The sequence below is a fragment of the Amia ocellicauda genome, chromosome 2, assembly GCF_036373705.1.
Source record: "Amia ocellicauda isolate fAmiCal2 chromosome 2, fAmiCal2.hap1, whole genome shotgun sequence".
NCBI lineage: Eukaryota > Metazoa > Chordata > Actinopteri > Amiiformes > Amiidae > Amia > Amia ocellicauda.
The window spans coordinates 46,158,451-46,180,649 of record NC_089851.1 but is presented as its reverse complement, the minus strand read 5'-3'; the positions used below and the strand labels follow the sequence as shown (position 1 = coordinate 46,180,649).

Here is a 22,199-nt window from a genome sequence, read left to right as displayed (position 1 = left end):
ACATAAATCCAGTGTTGCTCAAAATGATATGATGTTTGAAGTAACATTAAAAAGAAAAAACCCAACCCCCGTATGGATTTGAACCCATTGCCCAGGTAGGAAAAGGAGTTGGGTCGAACATGGCATGGAGACTCACCATGTCACGTGAAACGCCTGCCTACATCCATGTTTGTTGCAGTTCATACAAGCTCCACTGGCGGCCTTGCTTTCTCGGCCCTGTTCTTCACAAATGTAGCACGTCTGGGGAGGGGGAGGAAAAAGAAAAAAGTGTTTTAAATAAAGGGAAGAAAATAAAAAAATCAAAACCGACACCACAGTCTGCTTCCAATCAGATCAAATCACCTTGCATCTCATCCCAGAGAGCTGTCCACCAGTAAGCCATACGGTTTCAACCCTGTGTTTTTGGTCCAGCCAGCCTCTCAACCCTGGTCTGTGACTTCCTCTTTCACTGGATGTGAAGATTACAATGTTGTGTCTACGGCTCTTTCCATTCATCACTTCTCATTGATACTTTGTGTATGGATTGTAGTTTTCTTTAAATAGGACTAATGCTGTATATTGTACTCTGTAATACGAGATATTTGGTGATGGGTGTTCAGTCACAACGGTCTACAGAAGATCTCAGGGCTGCACAGCTGGTGCAGCTGCTTGGGAACCTTTGTCTGCAATAGCCAGTACCCCGCGAAATACAGTGTAAACCTCAGCTACTATTTTTAACAATCTGTGCCTGAATACTGCTCCTCTTCAGACAACTGTAGAAATCACAACTCAAGACATAAACCTATTTCAAATGTCTCGGTGCCTGAATTCTTTCTTCTTCTCCATTTTCCTTTAACATCAACAGAAGTATACTTCAGGGAAGGAAACAAAAACCCACGAATGTCTACTTAGAGAGAGAAATCTCTGATCTGAGCGTGTGGAGTTCGGTCCCTCAGGACACGTCTAGCCTCTGGAAACGACATGTACCACGTCTCATTAAATTTCTCAATGCAGTGAGAACAGTGCTGTTGCTTTCCAGTGCAGACTACTGTTGTTGGAATTATTATCATCATCATCATTACATATCAAGTTATAGAGACACATGCACCAAAGGAACATGTCATGGAATGGTGGTTATTTTTAGATAGGCTGGAAGATAGCATTTATTTATGCCAGTAATGCCACCAATCAAAGCAACTTCACTTAGATAGGAACAAACGCCCAACTTTACTTGAGTAGAATGAAACGTACACTTGTTGGTCAGGTACTAAACCCAAACCAGCCTCAGTCTGTGGACCCCTGCGTTACCATGAGGAACCTGTCAAGCTCCATTTCCAAATGACCCCTTCAGCTGCAACAGCCTGACCATGGCCCTGTCACTCACACGCTCACTGCACTTCTACAAGCAAGAGGATTCCACTCGTCTTCCTCACTGAACTCCTCCTTTTATACAAGCATAGATATCAGGAGTAAATTAATTAAACACACATTAGATTATACAGCAAATGTTGCCTAGATCACCCACTCTTACCATTATGAACTGTGTGCCTCAATGCAGATTCAGACTTTTACTGGATAGTCCACTTGGAGGCCTCTTAAGTTCAATCCATTTCATTGTCAGTGTTTTTGTCCTTTCTACTTGTTGCCTATACTTTGCCATTATTTCTCACATGAATCTGAGACACGGGCTGGCCTGCAACTAACAGAGCGCTCTCAGATTAAGCTATGGATAAAGAAGACCCTGCTCTTACCTTGTTGTAACGCTCGTGGGGGACAGACTGCAACACAATAGGCTCCATGGTGGAAACGTTTGCAAACTCAACTTCGGGAATGTATAACGCGCAGACGACGTGGGCCCAACCTGGAAAATGAAAGGGGGGACATTAACACCAAGCAAATACAGCAATCTCAATACCTAGCCATGAACAAGTTCAGGTGGACTAAAACTGTAGAATTGACAAGAAAACGCAAGTAGCATTTGGCTTTAGGAGATTAGTCTTTTTTTAAATTACTGTATATGAAATAGGGATGAACTGCATTAAAGAGCGAGGCTCCTTTTCGAACCACAGCAAAGATGTATAAAGGACAGCCATAATGGTTTTATTCCCCATGCTGCCACAAATAAGGGCAAAAGCTTTGCCGACAAATTACGTCAACCTTCCTTCCCATCAAAACCTCGACATTCTGGTCTAGACAGTTTAGTGCTGGGTGCATCTGGGTGTAGTGCAGCAGTGTGGTGTTCGTGCGATGCAGATTACTGTCAGCTAAATGAAAACAACCACAATCATTTCACTTGTGGCTGATCTTAACCCAGAACTATGGAGAAGACAGAATTAATGGTTTCGAAATACAAACAATGTTGTATCAAATGCATTTATTTTGGAATAGTGGTTATATGAAAAAAATGAAAGAAAATAAAAAGCATTAAAAAAATCCTTATCGTCCTGATCACTCAAAATTCTACCCAATAAAGTGTCAAGGAAACAAAAGGAGTCACACCGCACTCAACTTATTTTAATAAAAAATAATAAGGTTATTCTCCTTCCTTTGGTTGAAAAATGTAATATGTTTTCAAAGATGAGACAATAATAACAGCCCCTATATGACAGCTAATCAGATCAGTGTAAGACTTTATGCAAACAATGAAGACAGGATGGGGGTTTTCAGTGCCTGATAACCATGCTAGCATAGTATTGTGGGAAAAACTAACTTTAACCCACTGTGGTGGGGGGACCGTTAACAGGAAAAAAATAAAACAAATAAAAAAAATCAACTGATGTCACAAGACAAATGCATAAAAAAACAACATGTGGTACATTCCCTGACATAATGTCCTTCTCTCCGGATATTACTGCCTTCCTAATTAGCAGATTCAGCACCTCACACATAAACATACATGACAGCGCTGTGCCCCAGAGGATTCTGGGTTTTTAAAATGTACTTCATACAAGAGACAAACAGTCTGCTCCCACTCAGCTCCAACTGACATTCTTCAGCAGGTGACTGTATATGCAGTATGTTGGTAGACAGTTCCTATTAACCAATTTAAGGCAGTTATAACTCCAATTCCACACCACAGTGAAAAGTAAGCCATTTTGGAGCAGGGTTTATATTAAACAAACTGCAGAATATTTGATAGATAGACAAGATAGATAATATGAAAGATCGGGAAATGAAATATACTTTGCAGGCATGACATGGAAAAGCTATAGATCAAAACAAATGGTAAAATCTTGGGGAGACCTTCACCCAGCCATGGATCGCTATAGGCCGATTTATATTTATACACATTTGTTTTACTGGAATGACCTTTAGGATGTTCTGTAATGTGGGCTTTAAAACTATTCAAAATAATTCTGAATTTAAAATCTAACAGGCTGAGAACAATGTTTTAAGAGTCAGATGTTGTATGTTTCCACTTTCTTCTGGACAAGAAGGTTGGGTTAAACCACAGGACGACTTAAAAGGTGACACCGAGAAGGGTCAGCTCTCCCCTAAGGGACAGATTATATATGAAGATGCAGTGAGTCAGCCTTAAAGAACATGTCCAACTCCCGCCCGCCCTCTCTCCAGCCCAGAATGGCAAAATAAGTGCCAGAGTTTAAGGTTTCCTGTTATTAACATTTGCTAGCTATTACAGTTGCAAGTACTCCAGGTGCTCTGACACACAAACTGCAAAGCAAGGATTCGGTGTACACCTCAGCATAGAAGCAAGATCAGACTTGGCTCGCTTCTGGCTGTGGTCGTTTGGTTTTAGATTGAGACAAAGCCAGAAGCAGGAGGAACCAATGGCTGTCGGGTTTAAAATATATAGCATGCAATATTGGGTTCAAGTATGCTAAAAGCGGATGTCATTTAAAAATATTTTTTAAATGGATCATTAATGATTAACAATGGGAAGAGAACTTATTACATGACATGAGTGAGGACTTGTGCATTTCAGATCAATCTCGCAGTTGCAGAAACGGCACAATCAATATGCTGGGGAGCATGGTAGTACAAACGTGAGAGTTTATTAAAGTTATACCAATAATGCAAAGTATTGAGTGTTTAAAGGCTATGGAGTTTGGTCACAATGCACATGTACCTAAATAAAAGATCACCATACGTGAAACGCAGCAAATCGCTACTAAATTATCTGGGTTTTACAGTGTTACACTTATCAGCAATAAAATGATACCAAAAAAAGAACTGCTTCAGTTAGAAACCAACAGCACATTCAACAGTTACTTTATCAGTTTGATGACCCTGGAGAAAAAGCTGGTTTGTTTGTCCGTTGGAGGAAGAGGCAGCACCGCCAGCTTCCTGAACTGTGAGATAACCGCATCATCAGGAGCTCCAGGTGTCTGTCGCTTACTGACACAGACGGCAAACAGCCACTGAAATATTCTCAATGGCATCAGTAGGGCTTGTCTTTAGCACATGTGTGCATCACAGAGAGGACCTATCTTTATGACGGAAGTTGCAAAGTGTAACAAGATACTGTAAAATTGATTTCTGTTTGAATAGCCAATCATTAAAAAAAATATCAGTTTGGCTTTTATTTTTAGAAAAATGCCTGTGAATGCCTGCACTGTTGAACTCACATACACACACACAGACACACACTCTCACACCACATATAGACCACTCTTCCACATAAAACCTATAGTATGCAATAGTGGAGACTCAGAATTAATGAATGGTGTTCAGATCACTAATCACTATACATTTTTTCCTGACAGCGTTAACCCCTACTTACGTTTAGCCCCAAGTGGCGGCAGAAACCAGCCTTGAATTCTGCAAATCTTGCAAAATAATCATAACAGCCTACAGAGGGACTCCCACAGATGTCGATGAACTGAGCGCCTGTGTTCTACCTTCCCACCGGAGCCCATAAGGCCAGGGGAGATCTCCAGCATAGCTTTTAAAACCGGACACAAACCAAACTGCGCTCTGCCATGCTGTGTTACAAACCTCTGTGACAATGTGACAGTGACCAGCGGCAGATGGGAAACAGATCTCCAAGCCTGCATTCTTCTACTTTGGCACCACATTAAAAACACAATAATTCCAGTAGCAATCACATGATAACATAAATAAAAAAATAAACATAACTCTTTAATGAGTTATATTTGCATTCCAAAGGAGCTTCATCTAAAAACACAACGCATGAAAAAGCTCCCCAGATGATGGGCTTAAACACCTTCGTTAGCCATAGTGCTAATGCTGCTACACTTAAAAAGAGTTTGAGGAAAACACTAAAGATTCAAACTGCACTGTGACACAGAGCTTCCCCAGCACTACTGGAAGGGACAAAAACCTTCACAAACTACAAATATGAAATCTACTCCTTCCTTTCAAAAGGGTTTGTAATCTTAGGTGCCCCCCACCCCCTCTCTCACAGGGCCAGATACAAAAACAGCTTAAACAATCAAATGGCACTGATAAGCCATGCTTTGGCTGAGCAATGCTTGGAATGTCACCGTATGGTCTACAATGTTTATCTCAGTGTTATCTTACAAACACAGCCTGGCTGAAGATAAAGGAATTAGCAGAATAAAACCAATAGTATACACTTCCCTGAATTCTACTAATCTTTTTATTTATACATGTCCAAATATATTGCTACTTGCTTTACTGACCGTATACTCAAAAGCTTTGGTAAAGATGCAAGAGAGCTAATTAGTGTGGCTGAAACAGAGTGTCAACAACTAAGATCTTTAGTCACTCGGGCACCAATATAGCTGGTACATGCTCTCTCTACACGTATTCAACTTTGCATCATAATCCGTGGTGTGGTTAGACACTGCACTGTTTTTATCCAAGCATCGCTAGCCGTCAATTAACTAAACAAGTAATGGTGCCACAGGACTGGTTACAGAAATCAGGATTATGACTGTATGCATTTTACATGTTCTGAACCCAACAATTCAAGCTTCAAGGGTGTTGAATTTAATGGCATTAAACAAAGCCTACTTTCCTGCAGGCAGCCTGGAGGCCGTGGGACTGGGACATGTTACCCAGCCCTGTTGCTGAAGACGATGCCTTGAGATCCTTCAAGACAAGACCGGTGTTAAGAGTCTTGGGTGGATTCGCTACTGCCCACATGAACAGAAGGTTGGCTAAAATAGCCAGCTTGGTTTGATCCTCCCTTCTGATCTCATGTTCTGTCCAGTACAGACACAAAACCAGTCGTGGCATACGCTAGCAAGGGCAGCGCAGTCAAGAAAGGAGAAAGAGAGGAAAATGGGAAATGCAGAGAATTGCTCCGCAGGTATTCACTACCATGCCCCACCATACTTTTCCACAGCTGTGGTTCAGTCAGACCCCGTTTTTGCAGACACGCTCTGAGCTCCGGGCTGCGCCGACCTCTCACTGAACCCAGAGGGGTGGAGAGGAGACACTTGGCGACCTTATGCTACATCTCGCCCAGTTGTAAAAGTCCTCTAAAGGAGGGCTTTACTGCACACTGAGCAACCCACTCCCCCAAGCACATAAAATTCATGAGCAGAAAGCAACAACTCTCTGAAGAGGAAGACTGTCTCATGGTCCAGGTCAAGGTAAGGGGAAAGGGGGAGTGGGAACCTAGTAATAAAAAAAAGAAATACATTAAAAACAAATAAACTGAAGTTGGATGTTTTCAGTGCAGGAACGAGGCGGTTGTAATTTACCACATCCTGTACACTGTTGTCTGGTTTCGTCTCAAGACTGCACATCTGACATAATGCGGTGGATTTTGAAACATCACACTGAGAGACAGGAAGTGATAATGGCTTGATGTTTATAATATATCGCGATAACCACTAATGTTCAGGATTGCTGATCTTTCAACATGTTGTCCTGTGTAACGTATGTCATGGGTATTAGAAACCAAGGCTCTAGTACAAGAGCCATATTTATTAGGTTTATTTTTTCACTAAAATTGACAAAAATAAGGGCTACATTTGTGGTTTTAACCCTACTTTAATTTATTGGTTTTAAAGCAAGTACAAAATAAAAATCCCTAAGAGTCTTCATGCTGGAGAAAACTTATTTTGCATCAACACAAATATTTGAAATGTGCACCCGACTGCAAACGGGCCACTATTCCACAGGATTTATGGTTTATTTCTTGACAAATGAATAAGTGCCAATTTGACCCTGGTTCTACCATAAAAACACAGATGTGCTCCCACCCTCTCCAGTTGTCATTAAAAACCCTTTCGGTTACACTGCGCATTGTTCTGCTGCCAGTGTCAAATTTAGAAGGAAGGGGGAAAAAACTAAATAAATCCTCCGAATAATGTATTGTATGTGATGAAAGGACAGATGATCCGAGTTAGGAATGAATAATATATAGATTTATTTTTTTACATCTAGATTTCAATTACATTCCGGAGGTTATGAAAGTGGATCCATCCATGGCTTTAATATCTGCACTGTGACGAGATTAACAGAATGAAGGTTGTGTCTTATGAAATGTGGCCAGGCAGATGCTGCCTACCTCCATTGTCCGTCCTCTTGAGAGCACCATCCTTGTGTGGACACAGCTCACACCTCTGCAAAGAAAAAGAAAGCAGACCGCAGCTCAAACATTTGGCACTCATACACTGTGACCGCTGACAAGGAGATAAAATACCAAACAAAATTAAAGCATTCCACTGAGTATCATCACAATACATTCAGACGTTCCCAGAAGCGATGCTGTGGCCCTAGCTTGGACCGACAGAAGGAACTAAAAAACACATGCCTAACACCGTTTGCGAACCCCCACTAAAGGTAGAAGGTGGCGCTATTTGCCCATGAGGGAATGTTTGTGGTTTTATATGAATTTAAGAACTGAGAATTCCCTTTTCACAGAATGATCACTAGAAACTGAAAAACCACATGCTTTACACTTAATTTAGTTAATGCCAGCCCTGAAGCAGCAGACAGGAGATGCGTGAATTTTACCACCACAGCCAGATAAAGGCAAGCTGAAATAAGCTGGAGCCTATAAAGGCAGGAGCAGAGAGAAGCTTGTTGCTAGTGCATTAATTGTTTGCTCTATAAGAAAAGAAACAAAAGGAGGAATTGCAACTGCCTTGCATCCTGGCATAGCTATGGTCCTGCATCGTGACGCATATTTAAAAAAAAAAAAAAAAAAAAAACAGAATTGGGATGCACTATGCAAAATATACTACTTAACACTATGAATCATTTAAGTTTCCTTTTTTTCTTTTGATCGAAGGGGTAACAATATGAATGCCTGTGACAGGTCTGTACATGCTGAAACCAAACTTGCAAGTTTGTAATAACAGAACTTGACCTATAGTTGGTTACAGGTTTGTCAACATAACTGAAACTAGATGAAGCTTTCTCTCAAAAAATGTAATAAGGGGGGGAAAAAAACAACCACAACAGTCTAATGTTAAAATCCTGCTTTTAATTACCACTGTGAAAACTAAATATTTTTTGAAATAGCTGCTTGCTGCTATGGAAATACAAACCGTGGGATTAGAGACGTATTTCAATGACACATGGAATCGGCGATATGGATTAAAAATGTGTACAAATAACATAACTAAATATGAGGAAGAGAGTAACTCATGTTCCAGGTTTCAATTGTAACTACTAAACTTCATAAAATGCAAACAACGTCCTCAATCTCTATCAGTACAAGGACGTCTTCATGATACTGTTCCCGGGAACAAGTGAACTGCACACAAGCGCAGAAGTCAACTTTTCAAATGCTGTTGGGCTGGTTTTGTGCATCTTCCAGCTTTAAGAAAGAATCACAATGAAGGGTATGAAGATCACTTAGTAGATATCCAGAGATTGACAGTGATTCTCACAAACAGCATGCAAACACAATTCTGGGTTCGCTTCGGGGAAGTCAGCTGGAGAAGCTAGTCACTTCAGTCGTAGGCACAATGTGTGCAACATAAATATTCAGCCCAATTATTAATTCAGTTACACTTATTTTATTGTTATATCATCATCAGCTTATATTGATGCACTACTGGGTGAAGGCCTCCCCAACATGTATCCACATATACATGTATGTGTGTGTGTATATGTATGTTAATGTTCAATATCAGATCAAGTTTCATAAGAATAAAATATCAACCTGCTGTCAGACTGCTGGTGCATTACATTGAATCAGGATAATACAGTAAAATAATAATACTACTGGCATACAAAAATAACTTGGCATATTCAGGAAAATGAGTATCAGCCATTTATGAAGGGGTTAAATAAGTGATCAAATACAAACTGAAAACATGCTCTGTAGTGGTTTCCCAAGAGGATAACCAACTTAGTACAGCATTTTAATGAGGTCATTGTGAAGATGAAGAAAAATCAGAAATGAGTGGATTTACAATAGACTACTCTGAGGGTCTATTTAACCCTTGCTGTCACACTGCTTGTACTGTATGAATGGGATAAAAGTAGCAAAACTGGGAGTGCACTGTTACTATTCTCTTGACTTGGATGACTTTTAAAAGTCAAGTCACACCTGTTAGGCCCAGACATGCTTCTAGATGAAGCGAAGAACAGAAATAAACAAAACTACTACTGTGGGTCTTCTGAAGAGGCGACTGTCTCCTTCATAAAGGAAACTGCAAATGTTATATTGTGAGGACATATTACAGATAGTATACTGTGATCTTTGGAATATCTACAGTAATACAAAAATAGATAACTTGAGATGTCTGACCAAAGACACTAACTTGTTTTTAAAGACAGAAAGCCACCATCTGGCGATGGTTAGCTCAACTTCAACAAACGACTGAAGAAAGCAATGTGCTAGAATCACCCGTCAGTTACAGCTAATAAGACATTCAATCAGATATAGAGCTACAGATTAACATGCTGAAACATTTGTTTAGAAAAAAAAAAAAAAAGACAATAAGGAAAACACAAAACAAAAGCATTTGCTGGTCTCCCCTATGATTTCCCTGAGCAATATATAAAGAACTTGCATTTCAGTTAGGCCACATACCCAGATATTCATTGTTTTTAAACTTTTGGCAAGTCCCTCTTCTTCAACATCTTTGGGGTGGGAACCGGATCTTCCTCCTCCATCTGGGGTTTGCGGACTTGGCTTTCTTCCCTTCCAACCTTTTATCTTTAGCACAAGGGTGGGGCGTGGCACATGAAACACACAGGAGGCCTGTTTTAGTATGCGGTGTCCTTGCCTGGCAGCTGCCAGAGCTCCCTGCTCTACCTTCACACCATCTCCTCCCCACCCCTGCCTGGCTTTTGGACTCAGACCGATTGATTCTCATCAGCAGTTCTGCAGTTCCCAGCTCTCTCTCCTTACCCAAACCTCCTCTACTGGCTCAATTATCATCGCACCTTCAGAGGACTCTTACCATCATAAGCTTTGAACAGGCAAACTTTGTTTTTTGTCTTGCTTCCCCTCTTAATACTTCAGTGGTCTCACTGCATTTTCCACATTTTCCAATGTCTTGGTGTGTACTGCTGTGCACTCCTCTAGCTTTTAACATGCAAGCCTGCCATACTGTAAGCATAATTCAGCCTTGAGGAACAGGGTGCCTGTAGTGTGGCCACTGCCTGATCCCTCAAAATCCCTCCCCAACTTGTGGCTGAACCCCCCCCCCCCACCAATCTTCGGACTCAGCAGAATCACATTTTTGTTAGTTTTCTTTCATTTGGTCTTGGTAGAACATTGTACAGGTCTCTAGTTTCAAGGCGATGATGACAAAGCAGAAACACTGAGCTGTGCAGCTCGCTTACTGTGCAAGGGCTCCAGTGTAATGCACCTGCCCTGCACCAAGAAACAAGCAAGCCCTATAGACTGTGTTCTGCCTGAGCATCCATTCTTCTCCCGGGGCCATTCCTATGGTGCGGAGGCAACTGGAAGGCTGCCTAAAGCTGTCTCGGGTTCAGTGCACTTGTACAAGTGCAAAATTAGCAACGAACCTCAGCTGCAACCCTCATTCCTTAAGTACAGTTAAAGGAATGTGCTGGGTTGTGATGGCTGCAGACAGGCAACTCGACCAGAAATTTGTGGCATTAGGGGAGCCCAAAGGCAGGCCTCTGCAGCTCTAAGAAACAAACGGTGGGGTGATCTGGCAATCCCAGTAGTATGGGGATGTAATCACTGCTGCACCCTCCTGCTCTAACCTGGTTCAGACCAAGCCTGGATAAAACAAGACCTCAACACTGTGGTTTACCTGTAGCCTGAGGCGCCCAGCATTTCCTTTAAAAAAGGACCGTTTTATTTAACTGAGCTGCTGCTCATCCAAACAGGGAAATCATTTAATTGCTAAATGTATTCCTCGTAAGTAATTTTCATCACATCTCATCAGCAGGACGGTACTGAGCTGAGCTGCAACAAATCAATACAATGGCTCACAGAGGAAATCCACTGCAAGACAACATTTGGCATGTTTTCAGGTTCTGCATTATCCACTGTAGAAGGGGGGGCTTTTTATCAGCTTCTCACAAATCTGAAGTATGGTCTCTGTCTTTTCCATCACACACACATTCCAGTTTTATCCCCATTGAGGCTCCTGTGGACAACCGAAGTTTGACAAACTCTCCTAGCTCAGCACCACTGTAGGGGGGAGGAGCAGGGTTTTCTGGTTTTGTTTGGTTTAAATTTCTAGATACACAAACATAGATTATACAGGCTTCCCTTTTTCTTCTAACACATAATTCCTGGTGAACCAAGCAATATATAAATTTTCAATAATAAAACAAATCAGGATGTGCTCCATTGATTGTTATTATTAGCTGAAATAACAGTAACAAAAAAAAAAGACTATGCATTCAGTTAATCAGCACTGGTCTTTAAAACTCTTTCACTAACGTCGAAAAGCAGTGATACATGGAATGGGACTAGTGGGTTCTTGCCATTTGAATGGGTTTCCACTGATATACAATCTTATTTGTCCGTTTTAAAAAAAGAGAACTGGTAGCAGGTGAAGACACAGCAACACTCAGGAACTTCGGGTCTCCCTCAAAGTGAAACCCAACAACAAAAAATGGCCAGATTGCTCTAGCTAGGTGCAGTCACTTTTGAGCTTGTAAAACACTGCAGTCCTCCACCAGTGTGTACTTTCTGGGGAAAATGAAGCAATGAGAAATGACAACACACAAACTCAATCAAACTAGAAAGTGGTTTCTGAACGGAGTTACCAATGACGTTTTCGTTACACCACAAAGCAGAGAAAAAGACCTTGTCATGAAAGCAGGCAATGCTGTTTAGGGAAGGAGGTAGTATGCACTGTGCACCAGATCACTCGGTTATCTTGTGGAAGTGAATTTAGAGCAATCTTAGCAATGTTGATATGGAGAGTTACAATTCCAGCTGGAATCTTCTCCGTTATCTGAAGAGCCAAGCCACCGCAAAGAGAACACAGGAGAGTACTGGAGCTGGAACTGGTTCAATATGAGAGCAGAGGGAATGGACAATGGCTTGCATATCGGAGTGAGGGCCAGGTCAATGGAACCTTTGTGGGGTGGATTCACCTAAGTAGTGTATTCCATAAAGCTTTTGCATGAACACTTTTTCTGTTTTTGTCATTATAGACACTTGGACTGTTAATGCATTTTTAGAAGTTATTATTAATATATTTCTTCTTTTAAAATGTCAGGCATCACAGCTGAATAGAGCAGGAGCCTTTGCTTTTGGAATTAAATAAAACCGTTTGTGCAGGAGAGGGCTCCCGAGGCCTGGCTCAGGACGGAAAGATGGCACAGCTATGGCAGAGCTGGTGAGGAGGCGCTCATCTGCATGCGTTTCCAGTGCATCCGAATCCCTCAGAGCTGGAGCTTCAGTCAAACGCCACACATGCAAAGGTCAGCGCAGACTAAATGCAGAAGGCCAAGAAGCCCAGTGCTTCACATCGTGCAGGTGGCAAGTAACATGGTTCTGAGCATGCTTCACACAGAAAAGTTAAGCAACATGCAGGGTCGCTGTTTGAGTGCGATTGGCGCAGTGCGATACTGTTGTCCACACAAGAGGCATTCTGTACAAGAGCCAATCATTTCTCACGTTCCTAAGGCTCATTTTGGGGCCATTACATAACACTTGTGCATTTCTTCCAGGTGGTAATTTGCACTTAAGGAATAAAAATTCACTTTTACAGTGATGACGCACCGTTTCACCTCTCATCAGAGGCACGTTAGAGCAGGTACGTGTTCTTCTGCAGGGATGAGCAATAAGTGCATCTTAATGCTCTCAAATCTAATCCTGGGTATGTATTTGGAGACTGATATTGCTGAGGTAATACTCAGACTGTTGCTTTTGCGGGACTCATCGGGAGAGAATATGGTCTAGTTTTTCAGGCATAATAAAATGGATCAGAACTGACCATCCAACTTCAGCAGACTCTTTAGGAATCGCCTGATGGGTTTTAATCGCTTTTAAGTGGCGCGTTGAAAGGTCTTGTTGCTCTGTAGTATAGCGTTACTGGTTAGAACTCACTCCTTGCTCACTCTGAAACCTGAAGTACAGTAGACAAACAGCCTGTACTGATGCAGTTGAATAGATCATTAGATCTGTAAGTAAACACGACCATCACAAACAATACCTCTGGGATCCCCATGGTCCCCATTCTCCGCATCTCATGTCCTTGATGCGTCTTGAGATGCAGTGTATAAACCCTACATTAAGGATTTTGGCCCAGTTGACAGCAAGGATTGGCTCTTACTGTGGACTTCTCAAAAATGTAGAATCTCTTCCTATGTTGTTGTTTTTCCACCCCCCACCAAGAGTGCTGTGGAACGGATTATTTTAGAGAGTCAGATCAGAAAGTACGCTTGCAGACATTCGTTTCCCTAGTACAATTACAGGAGCACCATTACTGATTGCAATTTATAAACCAGCACCACTCCTGTCAACACTTAATCAAGACCCACACATTCTGAAACACTGCCAGCAATAACAAACACCTGTGCAGAAAGTATGGCAGCAACCATCCACAGGAATCAAGGTTGGACGTGCACATACTGGATTTACATCTTAAAGGACAACCTAGATCAGGGGTGGCTAACCCTGGTCCTGGAGAGCCGCATGGTCTGCAGGTTTTTGTTTTATCCAGATCGTTAACTGCTTAATTGAACCAGTTATGGGTCTTAATTAGGCAAAATGTTTCTGTGATCAAGATATCCATTGATTGATAATTGAGAGAGACTTGGAAATCCTGCAGGATTGCGGCTCTCCAAGGACCAGGGTTAGCCACCCCTGACCTAGATAAATGGTGTCCAAATCCTGCACTTTCTTTATGCCAAAGCCTATCTAATACAGTGATATAGATGTTATAAAAGACAGTGCTCTTAACTTTTAAGACACAATGTCAGCAAAAGCAGAATTCAAAACTCTGTGTTCCTCAAGCTATGATGTCCCTACAGAAACGAATGATTGCTGACATTGAGGTCCGGAGGTCCGGATGCAAAAATGTGTCACTTCTTGGGGGGGGGGGGGGGGTTGGGGGGCAGGTGACTGAGTGAATCTTTTCAGAATTCCATTAAATTAGGAATATGCATTTAAATTTAATTAGTTTGCACCAGTGACAGATCAATTCACATTTATGCATTTGTAAGTTCATAAGTAATGCAGGGCTTCCAAGGGAGAAATCATGCTTTTCACTCCCAGTGCTAACAATTCAAGGGAACGGCTATGTTTACATTCGTGCGTGCCTGCTTGGCTGTGTGTGAGGCTAGTAGGCAAGACATTTGTCACCATGCAAGGGGTTTCAAGAGAAGACACTGGCCATGTAAAGAACACAAAGGTTGTCAGAGGACCTTCAGAAATAGTGTTTTTCCAAGGAATTTCGAGTAGGTTTGCATAGGTTGAGCATGCAGTAAAACAGAAGCATGTGCAAAATACAATTCTGTCAGTACAAGGATGGAAGACTAATAAGTTTCACTTTTATGGTTATTTTCTCTGTAAAACAAGTCATATTTGATATGACTATCAAATATCTACATTATTGAATGTAAGGAATGTGATTTGCAAGCAAACAGATTTATTTTTATTTTTTTAAGTAATTACCCACCCATGAATTCAGGGGAAATTCTATTCAAGGAGAACAAACTTGTAAGGCTGAACTCCAGCTCATGATGCTCAGATGATTACAACATACTGGCATGAGGTCCCTGTAAAGGACTACTCCACAAGAGAGATGAGTCACTCAGCTAAAGAAACCTCCCAGACCACAGACCACACACCACCTTCCGGCCCGCGATGAAACAAGACTGTCCATATGCAGCGGGGAAGTCACGTGATCGGAGCCTTACGAGCCGAGCTACAGGTCTGCTGCTGCCAAGTCTGCCGGGCAGAGATTACGGTCAGTGGAGAGCGAGAACAAGCATCTCTGCCACACTGGACATCAAAGAGGAGAGGTCAGGCCATACTGAACTATAGATGGCTGTCGGCCAAATGAATAATATGACCTTTTTAAACCAAGATCATCAATATGGGAATATTTCTGGAGAAACACAAACGGGCTGGTTTCACAGGCCCAGAACAGCACTTGTCTTGGACCACCCAAAGTTATTCTAGGTAGGGCAGTCAGTCACAGGCCAGTGGCAACCAGTCTGTGAAAGAAGCTGGATCTTTTAATTGGAGGAATATGTTCCAACGATCTGACAGAACTGGCTCCTGTTCAACTGTCAATCAGGCGAGTGTTACAGCATGCTTACTTCAGTCTTAGGATAACAATACAAGTACTCAACAGTAATAGTATTCCTTATTCACCATTGCATTGATTAAAAGTGAGACTCAGACCCAATCGAAACTTTAAAACACCTGCCAATTGCACTTTAAAAACCTGAGAAAAAAAATAAAAAAATAAGCCATTTTTTAATCTCTTCTCATTGGAAATCTGTCAGCAAGTAATAAGTCTGTGCATTTGCAATTGGAGGATACGTTAAAGCTCTTATTTAATCAGGTCTTGGTATTAAATGAGTAGCGAACTACAGTTCTGATAAAAGTCATACAACTCACAGAAACTACTCACAGACCAACACTGCGCCGATAGGAAACCGTATAGTACCAGGGGGTTTAAGTTTAAAATGTATATTGCACTGCATTTCATCCTCAACATAAACAATGAGTAGAAAACAAAGTGAAGCGAATAGAGACTTGAAAGGAATATGTTTATTCAGCAACACTTATTCACGTGTTAGTTTTCTCTATAAACTATCGAAAGAACTAACATAAATAAATGTTGCTGAATTAACATTCTGGGTTTCCTCTCAAGTTTCCACTTTATATAAAGTATATAGAAGGATTTCAGATTTACAATGAATGGATTAGGTGACATGCATCAACGCTGTCCCTCTGGAGCTATGACTCTCAGCCCACGTCCTGGGGCCCCACTGCCCTGCTTGTTTGTGTTCCATCTGAGATCTCCATTACTTAACTGACCCCTTAACTGCAGTAACAATGTGGCTGATCTGAGCATTTTAATTGTTGTAATCAGTTTGGAGAGGGAGTGGGGGAAGGGGGGGGGGGGGAACAATTATATAAAGGACTTGAATTCTGGAACTTTATTAAGTTGAACAATTAAAAAAGTCAAACTATTAGTTCAATTAAGGTTTCAGATCTATACCCGAGAGCTCAGTTAGAGCAGAAACCAACAGGACAATTGGGGTCCAGGACCAGGGCTGAATGCCACTGCTCTAAACTGTGTATAGTGAAGCAGCTCTCCAAAACTAACTTCAGCCTGAACCAATCCCAACCTTTGCCTATCTGTGAATCGCTAATTATGAACTTGTACCCTAATGTGGTTTAGTAATGAATATGGTCAGAAGGAACTTTCTAATATTTATCAATAAAACAACAGTAGGTTAAAGGTTTATATTTTGCGAAAGACAGAAAGGTCAAAGTTTTGTTTGGGTCCAGGCCTTCGACACTACACAGAAGACAACATCCAACAACTTGTGAAGTAAAGCAGACAAATTTCAAGATTAGATCACCAGATTCTGAACATTTCGAAACACAGCCCTCTGGTTTGACCAGTGTTGCGTGAGAATCTCTTGCTAGTATCCTGGCAAATGTCTACAGCAGAGGTACAGGTACAGATTAAAAGCCAGTCATATTCCTTATGGGCCTGTATGTCAAAGCAAGGATGAAGAAAGGAGAAAGGCAAGAGAAGATGTCAGCCTCAGTCTGCCATTATATTTTAGCCTAGTATTGAATTGGGGAATTAGGTAGAACAGTTGACTAGGCCAATTATGGGTAATACGCCTGCTTGTCACATAGTCAAATTCCCTTACGTTACCACTAGAGTCCCCTGATAAGATAACATAACCTTTTGACAGTGCATGGAGAGGATTTAAAGAGCTTAAAAGATTGCAAAACAAATAAAACACCGGGACTTTAAAAACATGTAGTATAACCTCACTTCAAATGTTCATGACAGTGTTTTGCCTTTGCAATTAAGAATCAAAAGCAAAAATGACTTGAAATAAAATGTTTAGCCATAGATTTATCAGACTATTGGTTAGAAAGAAAATTCTCACGAGAAAGGTACAAAATAGACTGTCAAAAAACTATATCTATATGATTATTCAAAGAAATCTACAACAAAATAAACAAGCTAAGCTTTAGAAGGCTAGTGTGGCAAAAGTGAAGTCAAAAGATTAACTTCCCATTTCCTGGAATGAAGCACAACAACCTTGTCTTGGACTGTAATGTAGGTTAATTGCTGGACTTACCACCCTAGCTGCTCTCTCCTGAGATTCACACTTTCTGCAAAACCAGGGGCCAGTAGGGACTTGTACAATCCCATAACATGCTGCAAACAGAATAAAATTAAAATCAGAACTCTTGTGTTAACAACCAATCAATCAAATCAGTTCTAATTTAGTATAGCGCCCTTCACAGGAGTTGCCACAGAGATCGAGCGCTTCACACAGTGAAACAAACTACACAAAGGCTCACAGTAATAAAAAAATAAAAAGTAAACCATTAGGCACGGAGGAGAGAAGAGCAAAAACTCTTCTAGGATGACAGACTGTTATGGGAGAGAAGAAATCTCTGGGGGTCCATGGCTTTAAGGCCTAATGGTTGCATCCCCTCCAGGCAATAATTATCCGGATATCAGAAAAAAAACGGTATGCATAGATAAAGAGAATACTCCAGCAACTTTATCATGGCGCACAAACATTTTTCAACAATGCAGGGGGAAGTAATTCTTCCATATTCCCCATGAGGCTTTTGCAGGATTTTCATAATAGTTCATAATAATGAAAGACAAATGGGAGGAATGGTCAGCCAGGACAAATCGCATTTAACAGACTATTTGTAAATAATAAGATGTCAACCAGAATGTACATATATTAGGCACCATCCTTCCACTAAATAAACTAAGAGATTACATACACTTCGTCACAAGCCTGGCCATGCTTGTGAAGTAGGACCTAGTTTAGCATCTCACAGGAAAGGAAATACTGTACAATCTGCAATCCCTGCAATACTCCTACAATTGGTCAGTATCATACAACAAGCTTGAAGCACAATGCAAAAGCGGGACATCACAGTCAGAATATCAGCATAAAATGCCATTATGTCTCTGCTAGATGGCATGACTTTTTTGACAAGGGCTTGTTTGCATCATTTTCTTTAAAGAAGCACACAATTATGGATGTAACGGTTCAAGATGGTGTTGATATATCTGGATAGTGATTAAAACATCAACTTACTCAGGGTATCCTTCAATTTATCTGCTTTCATTCACTCTCTCACAAAGTAATTGATTTTCAGAAATGCATTTGTAAAGCAATATTTAGTAAAATATTTGAAAGACCTGCACTAAGTATGGGACAGTGACCATGTACAAAAACACATGCACAGCGGTACATCATTGTTTTACTGCTGTGGCCTATGTCAGCATGGATTACCCAAATGCAATGCAGTTTCAGTATAAAAACCCAATAATCTTCTCCACACTAGTGTTAGATTAGTAGGATACTAACGTATGCTGTGTTTTTCACCCTGTATGCAAACAGGTTAAATAATGATCTTAAGTATGTTTATCCAACAAGAAAAAATAAAAATACATATAAACAAAAAAATCTAAACATTATTATTATGTATTTCTTATGCAGACACCCTTGTCCAGGGCAACTTAACAAAATATCAGAGCAATACAAAGTGCAAGAATACAGTTCAGTAAAAGGCATAAAACATTTTACAAATTCAGAATTTATACAAGTGTATGAGATATACAGTAAACAATATATAAGGTATTACATCCTAGATTGTAAAAACTGATAAGTGCAGACAAGATGTTAAGACACAATTAAGAACTAAGGGAGAGGGAGCATATGGTGAATGGATGTTTTTCTACTTTTAGGTGTAATTTTTAGGTGTAAGTCAACACTGCAATATAGTTTATTACTGTATATCTCTGTACTCATGAAAGCACACGTTTTTCTTTATATTAGACCTTTTCCTAAAACAGGTCAGGTCATGTGTTTGTTTTGGGGTGTTTTTTAAACACAATGTTACATGTGCTGGTAAGGTCAACTGTAGAAGAGGACTATTTAGCTATCCATCTAGAGCAAAAAAGTGGCAAAATAATGAAAGGCTAAATGGAGACACGGGACAAACAGGCCTTACCTAGCAACTGAAGGCACTATAATCACCATGGCAACGTGCCGTGCCACTCTGCAGTGGTTCCGCCGCGCGAGGCGAGCAGCGTTGCGTCACTGCGCTGCTCCAGGCCGGAAGTGTGCGTTAACAACTACTGGTATTTAAATCTGCACTGGGGATTGGCAGAATAATCGGTTTAGCCCATCTGTGGGAGCTGGGTTAAATGTAACAGATGAAGAATAAAGCCTTGCGGGCCGAGACTAAGTGAAGCTTCATAGACCATTTCTGAAAACCCCAGTGTCTTTTAGGCTGTCATTGTCATTCTGCGCAGAGGAACCAACTCGAACTGCGCTCTGGGTTCATCCGTGGACAGCGAAATGTCAAGAAACGGGGAGAATAAGGCCAGCTCTCTCCAGAGTTAATGAAAGATACACATACAGCCAATACAAGACGACTTAGGCGCGACGGGGATAGGACGGCCGGGGTACGAGACAGAGCCTGACCTTCAGCGGCTGCCGGGGTGCGGGGCTGCTCCTCCTCGCGCGCGCCGGCCGCGGGACCAGCGCGAGCCCGGAGAATGCAACCGCGTCACGCACTGTCACCACACGCGCACGTTTGACTTTGCAACTAAAGGTGCAAACAGCGAGTCTAATTCTTCCGCACACGGTCACATGACATCTGCCCCCACACTCTCCCTCGGCCTAGGGCCATTGGGTAAACACGTCCTCGCCGCTCACTTGTGTCTTCTGTCCTACTGCTGTGCGCTGCTCGGGCCTGGGGGCTGGCTGCACCATTCCCACACGAGGGCTTCACAGTGTCAACAACTCTCCTGCGCCCCCCCCACCAAAAAACACAACAACAACAACAACAACAACAGGACATGCACAGCGTTAGTAGCCAAGCGAGGGAATGCTAAAGCGTGGTGAGAGTTACCTTGGTGAACAGCGACATTACAGCCATGCCCGTCACAGTAGACCAGAGGATTTTCAGCCCAACCTCTCTCGTCTGAGCAAACGCAGCAGCCTCCAATCATCTCCTTCATAGTACTCGAGAAGCAGTCGTCTTCCTCAGCCAGGCACGGCTCGCTCGATACCATCTACCGGGGAGAAGGAAGCATTCAGGACAAAGACGCAACCGTGTCCGGCTTTTTCCTCAGTTGTGCCTCCGCGCTGGCCGGGGCCGGGTTAGGTGCCCCTCTGTGGCAGTGCCATGTTGTTTGGTAGCGGCTCCCCTCTTATCGCGGAGATAATCCCCCCACTGGCGTACGCAACACACGAGCACACTCCGGGGACTCTGCGAGTGAGCTGGCCGGCGCATGCGCACCCGCAACTCGGGAGGCTGGCTCAGCGCGGAGCACGGAGAGGGGAAGAGGCGAGGAGAGACGACGCCATTTTGGCTCCGTCGTGTTCCAACCGCTCTCTACGCGGGTAGGCGGAGCCAATGTCAGGGACGCAGCGTCAGACAGAAGCCCGCTCTCTTCCTGGAAACTGTATGTGTGTGCGCTGGCTGGGGGAGGAGAGTGAGAGAAAGGAAACCGCGCTGCCGAGCTCCAGCGGCTCTGTGCATATCGGAAACTGTGGGGCTCCGTGGTGCTGAAGGACTGTCTTCTTCTTTTTATTTATCATAAAATACTGCTGGGAAGCTTTTTTATTTTTCAATATTTTTACTCAAAGAGGGTTAGTGAGTGGGAGCTGTTAATTGGATGTGTGGTATGATGACGTCTCTAATTGGAGAGCACTTTCTTTATGAATGTTATTGATTTCATCCAGTATATCAGTGGATTTTGTTTTACCCTTAAGTACTTGTTTTATACTTTTTTAGCTAGATTTTTTTCGGCCAAGGTTTGAATTGTATGCTACTTTTTGTAAAGTAACTACATAGGTTGCATCTAAGTTTTGTACCATGCCTGGCTCCACAAAAACTGAAGATACCCCGGTGGTATGGTTTTCACTTATTTCGATTTTCTTTCAATTAAACCAAAAAGTGGACATTTCTGGGGGAAATCTCCAACAACGAACAAGTTCAGCCGGCTTCATCACCGGTAGAAGAAGGTTACTCAGTCTCTTCTCTTCACAGTTACTTTCTTATGGAATCTTGTTTCTTTGATCATAGGTAATTTGCAAGCGCACGGTATACGTCACAGTAAGAGCCTTTCAATTGGATCAATTAATTAATTACGTTTATTTTTTAATTTAACTGTAATCTCCCAAATACTTTTTTCCCACAATGAAGTTGTTCCTTCCATCGTTTTCCTGTGACAGTTTATATAGTTGTGTGTGTATAATATGCATATGTATGTTTCACGATCTAATAAAGTTCGTGGTTTTATACCTTTAAATGCATTATGAAGCTATGACACAGTGCTCTCCACAGAGAAGATCACACCCCGCCAAGAGCTAAACTAGACTGGGCGTTACAGTCGTATAGTATTATTACTCGGACAGATCTGATCTCAGCGGTGTTGTATTCTGTAAACTGCACGATACATAATTAAGTTAAATTAGCCACAGAAAGCACAAATGTTTAAATCCATACATGCTGAAATTAGGTTTGCGTTTCATTGTGAGCGGAACTGAGCCACGCTGCCCTTTAAATAGCCTGGTTGTGCTTTTTCTAATTACACTAAGCGCCTGGTTTTGTTTATGTATGTATGTATACGAGTGTGTGTGTATAAACACATCTAAATCTACACACTTAAATA

At 41.8% G+C, this 22,199-nt stretch overlaps 1 protein-coding gene across 5 annotated transcripts in view; it reads right to left on the bottom strand.

Moving 5' to 3' along the window:
* mllt10 (MLLT10 histone lysine methyltransferase DOT1L cofactor) overlaps positions 1-22,199 on the bottom strand; it is an 85,260-nt gene that overhangs the window by 46,770 nt on the left and 16,291 nt on the right. For 3 of the 5 annotated variants that reach the window (XM_066724650.1, XM_066724658.1, XM_066724642.1), the window contains 6 exons: positions 20,432-20,594; positions 17,620-17,699; positions 9,926-10,051; positions 7,445-7,499; positions 1,731-1,840; positions 137-240 (listed from right to left, as the gene is read on the bottom strand). In XM_066724650.1, coding sequence (XP_066580747.1) covers positions 137-240; positions 1,731-1,840; positions 7,445-7,499; positions 9,926-10,051; positions 17,620-17,699; positions 20,432-20,594 — 638 coding nt within the window. Of the gene's footprint in view, positions 1-136; positions 241-1,730; positions 1,841-7,444; positions 7,500-9,925; positions 10,052-17,619; positions 17,700-20,431; positions 20,596-22,199 lie in introns of those variants that run through there. The other 2 variants (XM_066724667.1, XM_066724677.1) reach the window with 2 other exon arrangements.